General features: G+C 32.9%; 1 protein-coding gene across 1 annotated transcript; it reads right to left on the minus strand.

Moving 5' to 3' along the window:
• Positions 1 to 8,375: 8,375 nt before the first annotated feature.
• Positions 8,376 to 12,300, minus strand: LOC111367566 (probable cinnamyl alcohol dehydrogenase 6). Its single transcript, XM_022988507.1, has 6 exons — positions 12,155 to 12,300; positions 10,790 to 10,903; positions 10,269 to 10,496; positions 9,675 to 9,963; positions 8,957 to 9,110; positions 8,376 to 8,817 (listed from the first exon to the last, which is right to left on the minus strand). Exons 1-6 carry the CDS (start codon positions 12,247 to 12,249, stop codon positions 8,615 to 8,617), a joined length of 1,083 nt encoding a protein of 360 aa, XP_022844275.1. The 5' UTR covers positions 12,250 to 12,300; the 3' UTR covers positions 8,376 to 8,614.
• Positions 12,301 to 12,353: the final 53 nt, after the last annotated feature.

A 12,353-nucleotide genomic window follows, 5' to 3' on the forward strand; every position in this document is an offset into this window, starting at 1 on the left:
CATCAATTAATTCATTCAATAAAAGAGAGGAAAAGTGTGAGAACGGTTTCTTTAATTTAACAGTTTATTATTTTACAGATATAAAATTCTCAATTATTGTCATGGATCAAGGTATGCTTCTTGATCAATTAAATTCATATGTGAAAATCATGAATTCTAAAGATCTTGGTATTAGGGTTTAATGTCTTACATGTGGTATCGAACCAAGTTGTGAAATTCTTGATTTTCCTTTAAAGATACTGTTTTCGTATGGGATCTTTAACCTTCTTTATAGATCTATGGGTTAAGATCTGAAATTAGAATGATGGTTCCACTGATGAATAATTTCTGACCACAAAATTATGTTTAACCGTATCAATGGCCATGGATAATTATTAGTGGATAGTTTCATGAATTGGTTACCAATGAATTTAAAACTCGTTTAATCTATAATGGTACTGACATAGACTCTGCACTTACTGTTGATGATGGCTGGTCATAGGTTTTATCGTTATTTATGGGTTTAAATCTGTACACATTAAGTCAATTTTTTTCTATATTGTAATAGTGCGATTTCTCATTTACTCTCCGTCGAATTACTGATGAAATACCATGTTGTGTTTGTTAAATTATGATTGGTTTGAGAGAAGTCCAATCTTTGATTTTGCCATCATGAGCCGTCACTGCATTTTTCTTGGTTGAAGCATTTTTATTTTATTTTTTTCAATTTCCAATTACTCTGTGGGGCCAAATTGACCAATGATATATGATAAATAAATGGATTTTCAGTTCTACATGTGAATGAATAACTAATTGTAATTATTAGTGTTGCCTTGACTGCAAACTTATGTTCTGTTTATTACTGAAGCGTGTTAGTAGTCAATTAATGGGTAATTTATTGATCATTGACTATTCTGCTCACCAAGAAATGCATCTTTAATATATGTAGAATTTTACAGCCTTGTTTATTTGTGTTGGAACTTGGAACGTGCCTAGTCTATTTATGTCAATAATGAAAAAAAAATGACTAAAAGCATTAAGTGATAAATGTTTTATTTATGTAATTAATGTTTGGTTAATGTTGTTTGTTAGTTACCAAAGTGGCCAAACATTATGGTATTTTGAACACTAAATTACATAAGTTATTTGTCAATTACTCTTGATAGTTTGATGCTTAAAAATGAAAATGACTTTATTATTGGTGTCAAGAGTATATTGACGTTCATAGATTATAAAATTATTATAGTTCGCCCAAAGGTTGATCAGTTAATTTTATTAATCTTGAACATGATCGTGGTTAATTAATTTACTTGGTCGGATGTGTTTTGTATATCTAAAGATATCATACATGTTTGATTAGAGTATATTTAATTACCAATTAAGTGAAATTAAATTAGCATCATTATATTTATTATGATGGTATAACGTAATATCACCCAAATGAGAATTACGCTATACATTTATTGTTATCTGAATCTGAAATTAAAACTCAAAGTATTAATGTTAGAGCATTTTATATTTTGCAGTATCTGTTCCCGTTTCTCTGCATTCGCATACTTCATCTGTACCACTATTCAATGGGTTCAATTTCTCTGACTGGTGTGAACAAGTTCAGTTCAACTTAGGTGTTTTAGACTTGGACTTGGCACTTCAAGTTGAGAAACCTGCTAATCTTACTGATGAAAGCAGTGCTGATGAAATATCTGCCCATAAAGCTCGGGAAAGGTCAAATGGATTAAACTTAATGTTTATGCGGATGACCTTAGCAAAGAATATCAAGTCTACTATCCCTAAAACTAAGAATGCTAAGGAATATATGAAGTTTGTGAAAGAACGTTCCCAAACAGCTGACAAATCACTTTTGGCACTCTGATGGGTACCTTAACCACCATTAAATTTGATGGTTCTCGTACCATGCATGAGCATGCTACTGAAATGAGTAACATTGCAGCAAGACTTAAGACTCTTGGAATGATAGTGGATGAAAAATTTCTGGTACAATTTATCATCAACTCCTTGCCTCTCGAGTACGGTCCATTCCATATGAACTATAATACCTTAAAGGATAAATGGAATGTGAATAAATTGCACAATATGCTCGTGCAAGAGGAGACAAGGCTTAAGAATCAAGGAACTCATTCTGTTCATCTCGTAGGTCATCAAGGAGCTGGAAAGAAATATAAGAAAAGATCTGGAAAGGGCATTAAGCAAGACAACTAAAGATAAATGAGTCTTCTGCCCAAATCCACAATAAGGAACACAAGAAGGATACGTGCCATTTCTGTCGCAAACCTAGGCACCATAAAAAGGACTACCTGAGGTTCGAAAGTAAAGGTAAGATTATTTCTTATGTATGTTTCGAATCTAATTTGGCAGAAGTTCCTTATAATACTTGGTGGATTGGTTCCGGAACTACCACTCATGTTACTAATACGATGTAGGGATTCCTTTCAACCCAGACCATAAATCCAAATGAAAAGTTTGTCCTCATGGGAATCGAGTCAAAGCTCCAGTTGAAGCCATTGGAACTTATCGTTTGATTTTAGATACTGGACATCATTTAGATTTATTTTAGACTCTTTATGTACCTTCTATTTCTCGTAATTTAGTTTCCTTATTGAAACTTGATTTTGTTGGATATTTCTTTGATGGTGGAAATGGATGTTTAAATTTGTTTAAACAAAATCATCTTATCGGTTCCACTATTATTTGTGATGGCTTATATAAATTAAAGTTTGATAACCTCTTTGCCGAGACTCTTTTGACCTTGCATCATAATATTGGTACTAAATGCGGTTTACTGAATGAACGATCTGCTAACTTGTGGCATAAATGTTTAGGTCACATATCCAAGGAAAGGATAGAAAGATTAATAAAGAATGAGATCCTTCCTGACTTGGATTTTAGTGATCTTGAAATTTGTGTGGATTGTATTAAGGGTAAACAAACCAAACACAAAAAGAAAGGAGCCACAAGAAGCACACAGCTTCTTGAGATAATACATACCGATATATGTGGGCCTTTTGATGTTCCATCATTTGGTGGGGAAAAGTATTTTATCACCTTTATCGATGATTTTTCACGTTATGGTTATGTCTATCTACTACATGAAAAGTCTCAAGCTGTAAATATTTTAGAGATTTTTGCCAATGAAGTTGAACGACAATTAGACAGAAAGGTGAAAATTATTAGATCTGATAGAGGTGGTGAATATTATGGAAAGTATGATGAAACTGGACAACACCGAGGTCCATTTGTTAAATTTCTTGAAAGACATGGCATATGTTCTCAATACATTATGCCAGGCACACCACAACAAAATGGTGTGGCTGAAAGGCGTAATCGTACTCTAATAGAAATGGTTAGGTGTATGTTAAGCAATTCTTCTTTACCCATATCTTTGTGGATGTTTGCATTAAAGACTACTATGTATCTACAAAATAGGGTTCCTAGTAAGGCAATTCCAAAGACTCCTTTTGAACTATGGACGGGAAGGAAACCCAGTTTAAGGCACCTGTATATTTGGGGTTGCCCAGCAGAAGCAAGAATTTATAATCCATATGAAAAGAAACTGGACTCAATAACAATCAGTGGTTTTTCATTTGTTATCCAGAAAAATCAAAAGAGTATAGATTTTATTGTCCTAACCATAGTACTAGAATTGGTGAAACAGGAAATGCTAGGTTCATTGAGAATGGTAAAGTTAGTGAGAGTTTTGAACCACGAAATGTGGAAATACAAGAAGTTAGAGTTCAAGTTTCTCTACCCTCAACTTCTTCTAATATTGTTGTTCCTCAAATTGTTGAACGACGTGACAATTTACCCGAATAACAAATAAATGATCAAACACCTTACAATGAAGTTGTCACTGATGAACCTGCATTAAATGAACCACAAGAAATAACATTAAGAAGGTCACAAAGACAACGTAGACCTACTATTTCTGATGATTATGTGGTTTACCTGCAAGAGTCTGAATTTGATTTGGGAATTGTTGATGATGATCCAGTTTCATTTTCACAGGCCATTGAGAGCACTAATTCTGATAAGTGGTTAGATGCTATGAAAGATGAGTTGAAATCGATAGAACATAATGAAGTCTAGGATCTCGTTGAATTACCAGAATCATGTAAAAGAGTTGGGTGTAAATGGGTCTTTAAGACCAAACGCGACTCTAATGGTAATATCGAACGACATAAAGCTAGACTTGTTGTCAAATGTTTTACTCAGAAAAGTGGCATTAATTATAAGGAGACATTTTCACCAGTCTCTATTCAGAATTATAATGGCTTTAGTAGCTCATTATGACTTAGAACTACATCAAATGGATGTGAAAACTGCCTTTCTAAATGGAAATTTAGATGAAGAAGTTTATATGGATCAGCCTAAAGGTTTTTCAGTTAAAGGAAAGGAACACATGGTATGTAAGTTAAAGAAATCAATATATGGACTTAAACAGGCTTCCCGTCAATGGTATCTTAAGTTCAACAATACCATTACTTCCTTTGGATTTAAGGAAAACGTCGTTGATCGAACTATATATCTAAAGGTCAGTGGGAGCAAGTTTATATTTCTGATTCTATATGTTGATGATATCTTGCTAGCTACTAATGATTTTGGTCTATTATACGAGACTATGAAATTTCTCTCTAAAAATTTTGAAATGAAAGACATGGGAGAGGCAACCTATGTGATTGGAATTGAAATATTCAATGATAGGTCACAAGGGTTGTTAGGGTTGTCTTAGAAAGTATACATCAATAAAGTTTTAGAGAAATTCAATATGAAAAATTATTCAGTGAGTGTTGTTCCAATTCAAAAAGGAGACAAATTTAGTCTCATGCAATGTCCTAAAAACAAATTGGAACGCAAACAAATGACAACTATTCCTTATGCATCTCTTGTTGGGAGCTTAATGTATGCTCAGACTTGCACCAGGCCAGACATCAGTTTTGCTGTTGGAATGCTGGGCAGGTATCAAAGTAACCTGGGACTTGATCATTGGAAAGCTGCAAAGAAAGTATTGAGATACTTGCAAGGAACGAAAGATCACATGCTCACTTATAGGAGATCTGATAACTTTGAGGTCATTGGATATTCAGATTCGGACTTTGCTGGATGTGTGGACACTAGAAAATCCACATTTGGCCATTTGTTTCTCTTAGCTGGAGGGGCTATATCATGGAAAAGTGCGAAGCAGTCAATCATTGCTGCATCCACTATGGAAGCCGAGTTTGTGGCATGCTTTGAGGCCACAGTTCAAGGAAATTAGCTGCGAAACTTTATTTCAGGACTTGGGATCGTCGACAATATAGCCAAGTCACTGAAACTTTATTGTGATAATTCTGTAGCAGTCTTTTTTTCAAAGAACGACAAGTACTCTAAAGGTGCTAAGCACATGGAATTGAAGTACTTTGCCGTTAAGGAAGATGTTCAAAAACAAAGGGTGTCAATCGAGCATATTAGCACCAATCTTATGATTGCAGATCTATTAACAAAATGATTGCCACCAAAGACATTCAATGACCATATCGAAAGGATGGGCATTATTGAAAATTATCATTGACATTATTATGCAATTTATGGTGATTATGTATTGACATTTTGAGCTCATTTATGTATTGTTTTTGACAAAATATTATTCCTGTCATAACTGTTGATACATGTACGTGAATGAATTATGTGAATGTTGATAGGGATAGTCTTTTCGAAGACATTATTGTAATGCAATTATCGAACTTCTCATTATGTGTCATGTTGGGTAGGGACTAATACTGTAGTACATGGAAGGAATTATGCTTATATGATGGTGTAAATCCGCCATGACTCTTATTAGTCTTTACTTAAGGATGATATATGAAGTGGCTAATGTATGATGGATTTTAGCTAATGGTATGCGCATTATGTTATATACCACATAACAAAACAATATTACACGGGCCAAGTGGGAGGATGTAAAACCAATTATTTGTGGCCCATGTAATATTAAATAATTAATTAAAGGTGGTTAATATTACTAAAATCCTATTGGCCCAATTGAGAAATGGCAGTTTTATAATTGTCTACTTGTGGAGAGTTTTATGGCACATAGGAGATTGCCTTTCTCTGCCTATAAATGTGAATGAAACCCATCAATTAATTCATTCAATGAAAGAGAGGAAAAGTGAGAGAACGATTTCTTTAATTTAACAGTTTATTATTTTGCAGATCTAAAATTCTCAATTATTGCCATTAATAAAGATATATTTCTTGATCAATTAAATTCATATGTGAAAATCATGAATTCTAAAGATCTTGATAGTAGGGTTTAATGTCTTACATTCAGTGGCATAATTGGAGCTCAATATTTTTCAGCTTAACATAAACTCAGCATTCTAAATGGTGAAATATAAGAGAAGTATATGTCAAGGAACCTATGTTTTGTAATCAAAGAAAAAGAAGATAAAGTTTATCATCTTAAAGTGGTATCACATGGCTTGAAACAGGCATCTCGTGTGAAATAGCAAAATCAATAGCTATTTTCTTCAAAATGGTTTCAATCGAGGCACAAGCAAATCATCACTCTATGTGAAGAACATTGAAAAGGAATTTCTTGTCGTATGCTTATACATGGTTGATCTAATCTACTTCGACACAAATAAAGCAATGGTCTAAGAATTTAAGATTAAAATCATGAAAGACTTCGAGATGATTGACTTGTGACTCATGAAATATTTTCTTGGAATTCAAGTAAAGCAAAGCCGGGGTAGATTTTTCTCTCTTAGGAAAAGTACATTGAGGATCTCTTAATGAAACTCCACATGAGTTAGTGCAAGCCAGTTTGACTCCAATGGTCTTAAATGAAATATTAAAGGTTTATGATATTGCCAAAAAAAATTTGACTTTACAATTTATAGAAAATTAATTGATTCATTGATTTACCTCAATACAAGGCTAGGCATAACATATTCAGTCATCATATTATTCGGATTTATGTATGAACCAAATAAAATACGTTTTGCAGTAACAAAAATAATCTTGAGATTTCATAAAGGAACCAAAAGCCATGGCATCAAGTTTAAAAAGGAAACATTTGCAAACTTGTTGGCTATATAGATAGTGATTAGGAAGGATCTATTGATGATTGGAAGAGCGCTTTTAAATACATTTTTTGCCTTGGATCAAATGTGATTTCCAAGAGCTCGAGAAAGCAAAAATCTGCTGCTTTATCATTAATAGAAGCATAGCACATCACTACTATAGATTCAGCTTACGAAGTAGTTTGGCTTAAAAGAATTTTGAAGGACATGAAATTTGAATAGAAATGACCAACAGTAATTTATTGCAACATGTTGAAAATTGCAATGGCAAAAAACTTAGTCTTCCATGCTAGGTCAAAATATATTGAATTTCGACATCACTTTATAAGAGATTAGAAAAATCAAGAAGAAATTTGCATGAAATTTATAAATAGTGACGATCAATCAGTGGACATATTGGGAAGCCAGTGGCGATTGATAAGTTCTAAAAAAAATTCAAGAGACAGTTGACAATTACAAATTAAGAGGGGTGTTAAAAATTTTAAATTAATTTGTAATCTTCAAAAAATTCAAATCCAATTAGTACAATTCAACAACTTTGGAAGATTAAAAAAAGGTCAAATGGATAAGATTTACTATTCGATTTATACTCAAGTTGAATATTCAAAGATGTAAGCTAGAACTTTGAAAATAAGCTACAAGCAGTAGGCTCAAACATTCTAGATAATACATACGGCTGCAAATAAAAATGAAGACAATTGCAAATGGGGATAAACTATAGCTGTTATCCCATTGTAATGATAGAAAATTTTTTGGACTAGATTACTCCATTTTCTCTATACGAGGAAGGCATATATCTAGTGCTCATGAGATGGGAAAATTGTAAGAAATTCTCTACAAAAAAAACATAGAATTGAGTGTGGTGTAGCCACTCAATTGTAAAACTCCCAAATTTCATAAGTAAAATCTCCTGTTTTTCATAACCTTTTTCCTTCAACACCCATCATCATATGCTTTTGGGCAAAGTTAACATTACTTTTATACTTCATTCATTGCACATTTTGTTTTATACACTCTAAATTCTTATATTGATCTCACCCGAATTGCCCCATCTATCCTCTTGAGGAGAGGTTTGGTTTCAAACCCCACTGGTAAATCTTTAACCCTTCCCCCTCTTACTTTGAATTTCTACTAGAACGTATAATATTGATTTCTTTTCACAAAATATTTTGACTCCTAAATCAGAATTTCCTTTTTCTTTTTTTTTTTTTCAAATGGTACTTAAGAAAAAGGGCTGTCTTTAGAAATAACATGTGCAGAATGGTGAAAAAAAAAAAAAAAAAAAAAAAAAAAAAAAAAAAAAAAAAAAAAACTCGATTCAATAAATAAATAGATCCCATTATTTGTGATAACAACCATCGAACATTATAGTTCCAAAACAACCATCGAAAAATACAGTTCCAAGATTTGTGCAATTGTGTTGACGCCGGTTATAATACTACCTGTCATAAATAATATTATGTGACGGCCTTCAAGGTTTAATTTCTTTTTGAGCACATGAAAATATGTAAAGCTAAAATCTCTTATAAATGCAAAAGTAGCAAGTGTAATGAGCTCTAAAGATTTGACGATTTCCCAGCAATGTCAATGACAAACCGATACTTCACATCATTCTTTGCAAGTCGGTCAAGAGCTTCATTAATTTGATCTGTGGATACCATCTCAACGTCACATGTTATGTTGTGCTTTCCGCACACGTCCATCATTTCTTGTGTCTCTTCTATGCTTCCTATCATGCTACCTTTCACAACTCTTTTGCCTGTACAGTTTAAGATAGATAACGATTTTGGCTAAATTTCGTTTAAACCATTATTGAAAATAATTTGATATATATTTTTAATATTTTTTTCTCTAGAGAAAAACTGAAAGAAATTATAAGAGAGGTTAAACCTAATTACCAAATATCAAGGGGAAGGATGGTAAATCCACAGGCTTATCAGGTGCACCGACAATCACCAAAGTTCCATTGACTTTCAACAACTCCAATAGTGGTCCCAAAGAGTGCTTGGCTGATACTGTATCCAAAATAAAGTCTAGGGTCCTTTTCTTTGACTGCAGAAAAAAATATAAATAAAATTGCACAATATTAGGAAGAAATTATTTTAAAAAATTCAAGTGCAAGGGTAAAATTACATAGACGTGTAAAATAGATAGATTAGAGAATCTCTAATTGTGCTCTAAATTAGATCTAAGTTGTGATATAGATATTCAAAGTGGCCAAAAATCTTTCCAACGAAGAGATGCAAAGGAAATACAAATTGTATTTTTCAACAAAAATAGTGCAAGGCCTAATATGACCCGTATACACGGTTTCACACCGTGCCTTTCTAGACAACATCCCGTAACATTTTTTTAGTTTTTTGACCTTTCCTATGATTTTCTTAAAAAAGGCATTGCAAATTGGCTAGCAATCCTAGGTTTACATCCCCATGCTAATGTTTTATTCTAGTTGGATAGTTTTCATAAACGGGTAGCAAAGAGATTTGAATTCATGAGCTTTATATCTGGGATACGATGTTGCACCACTTCGGTTAAGCATGTAATTGGTTAGATATGAAGTCAATGCTTTTCTTTAAATTTTTTCTTTTAAAGGCTTATTAAACTTCTCAAACAAACCTGCATCTGTTCAGCATTGGTGCTTATGATGAAATCATCTGCACCCAATCTCTCTTTAGCTTCTTTCTCTTTGGATGGTGATGTGCTGATTACTGATACATGGTGCCCAAATGCCTTCCCAAATTTCACTGCAACATGGCCAAGGCCTCCCAATCCAACAATTCCAATTCTTTTCACAGGTGAATCCAATAGGTTGTTGTCTTTCATGGGACAATACACAGTTATTCCTGCACACAATAGGGGTGCTCCTGAATCCATCGGCACGCTTTCCGGCACTCGAACAACATATCTGTCGAGAATAAATTCAAGAAAATAAAATTAGTTCGAGCTTTCACCCGAGAATTTTAAGACGAAAGGGTCTGATTGGCATGCTTTTAGAGGAAGTCACATAGGATCTACTTCCTCTAAAAGCTCTTTCAACTGCTAGAAGCATTTTCATAAAATTTGCCAAATGAGTCCAAAATCGATTTTTGGATCTCAAAAGCTCCTTTTGGCTATTCAAAAGCCATGCCAAATAGGCCATTAGAGACTTTGTGGTAGTATCGAACTCCATCTTTTCTTTTTATTTTATGTTTGAGTAAAATATACATTCACCTATGATCTGCAACCAGAAACTTTGAGTAGCCTCCATAAGTGATGCTGCCATCCCAAAAGATGCCATTGTAAGAAAACTGAACTTGATCACAATAGTTTTCTTGGCCATCTTTACAGTATTCACACTTCAAGCAAGTTGCTGCCAAACACCCAACTCCTGCCCTATCCCCCACCTTGAATTTGCTTACATTTCTGCCCACCTTTGTTATTATCCCAGTTATTTCATGCCTATAACCATAGAAGCAAACATTATTTGTACGTTCGGCAAGCAGGACTCGACAGTATACAACTAATTAATAAAATAAAGCTAAAATCTACTTATAATTGTTGTCTAGAGTGTTACCAAATATGCTTAATTATACTTTTTTTTAGTAAAAAAAAAAGTGCTTATTTATTTACATGCAAGTATACCTTTTAAGCTAATTAGATGAACATGATTATAAAGCTTTTTCCTTCTTTTTCCCTCTCGATTAGTCAAATTACTTTTTTTATAAAAAAAGAGAAGGATAGGAAGAAATTACCCGGGAACAACAGGATACATGGTGATGCCCCAATCATTTCTGATGTAATGAAGATCTGTATGACACATCCCACAATATAGAATTTCGATGGTAACATCGTTGTCTCCATTTTCTCTGATTATCATTCATCACAACAAAACATTAAGCTTATATATTACACAAATGTTGTGAAACTACATAGTAAAAAATAGTGTAAGATGTCACAGAACTTGTATCTTAATTTTGAATGGTTTGTTTATCTTTATTTTGTCACAACAAAATTATAACTCAGTCGAGTCATCCAATATCCAATTCTATTAGCTCGCAAGCAAATTAACGATATAGACGTTGACGTGGTAATAAATATGATTTGAAAACAATTTATCGATTGTCAAGTTATTGATTTCTATGATGCTAACTTTTTTTAGATGAATAACTTGATTTAAAATATTATAAATCCCATGACCCGAATCAAATTGAAGCACAAATTCAGTAATCACAAATTAATATTCTGACTTGTATGCAGAAAACTACATCGTTGGTCCTCATTCTATTTCCTCGACAGTAATTTAATCCCCAAATTTTTAGAAAAGAAACAATTTGGTCCTAAACTTTAATTTGATTGCATTACTAGTTCTTAAGGTCAAAATAGTCCAGATCTTTATTAAAATGTAACGTGAAAGGTACATTTTACCACCTCTAAGGCTAAGCCTAACATAGGCAATTAAAATAAAAACAAAAACAAAAAAGTGTAATTATATTCATTCCATAATTTTTGCTAATTACACCACATTTAATTTCAAAGAATGTATCTAACTTTTACTCATTTTTGAATTTATACCCTCAATATTTTTGGTCAAATTCTTATCAACAGCCTTCTATTAATTTGCACGTCTTGTCATTGATGATTATTTCCGTCCAGAAATTTTTTTACGGAGCATAAAATTACTTAATTGCCTTTTGAATTGTAAATAATTAAAATAAACAAGAAATACAAAAGTTCGACAAAACATTTATCCATCATTTCAATGCATGTCAACAGAAATATTTGGAAAAGAAATTGTCATCTCAGGCGAGATGTGTAAATTAATTGAAGATCATGAATAAAAAATGCAATAAATAAATAGTTCAGGACAAGTGTGCAAATATTAGGGACCTTATTGCAATTAAAACCTGATGCAAATAATAAAAACTTTTATAGCGTGTGAATATAATTACTTGACAAAAATATAGTGATTTTAAGGATAACGTGTGGTTAAAAAGTAAAAAAAAACTTTTGATATATATATATAAAATATTTTATTATGTGAATGTACGGTTAAAAATGATTTTGTAATAAACTATAAAATAAATTAAAGTGCGTCCGACAGGCACTGTATATCATACCTCCTTTTGAAAACATACGGCGTGATCTTGCCGAAGGGTTCATGAGCTGCCCATCCTGAAACAGTCTGTGTGTGGTTTGGAGTTGTTTGAGCCATACAAAAAACACACACACACACTAAGAGAGAGAGAGAGGATATGAGTGAAGACCTTCAAAAATGCACTATTTATGGTTGGAGCGTGGACGGTGGAGGGACCAAAT

This window comes from Olea europaea, chromosome 18 (genome assembly GCF_002742605.1).
Source record: "Olea europaea var. sylvestris chromosome 18, O_europaea_v1, whole genome shotgun sequence".
Lineage (NCBI taxonomy): Eukaryota > Viridiplantae > Streptophyta > Magnoliopsida > Lamiales > Oleaceae > Olea > Olea europaea.

Coding starts and splice junctions, on each gene's coding strand:
- LOC111367566 (XM_022988507.1), bottom strand. CDS start 12,249: ATGGCTCAAACAACTCCAAACCACACACAGACTGTTTCAGGATGGGCA. Junction 9,964..10,268: donor TTTCTGGTTGCAGATCATAG/GTGAATGTATAT, acceptor TATTCTCGACAG/ATATGTTGTTCGAGTGCCGG. Junction 8,818..8,956: donor ATCCTTCCCCTTGATATTTG/GTAATTAGGTTT, acceptor TAAACTGTACAG/GCAAAAGAGTTGTGAAAGGT.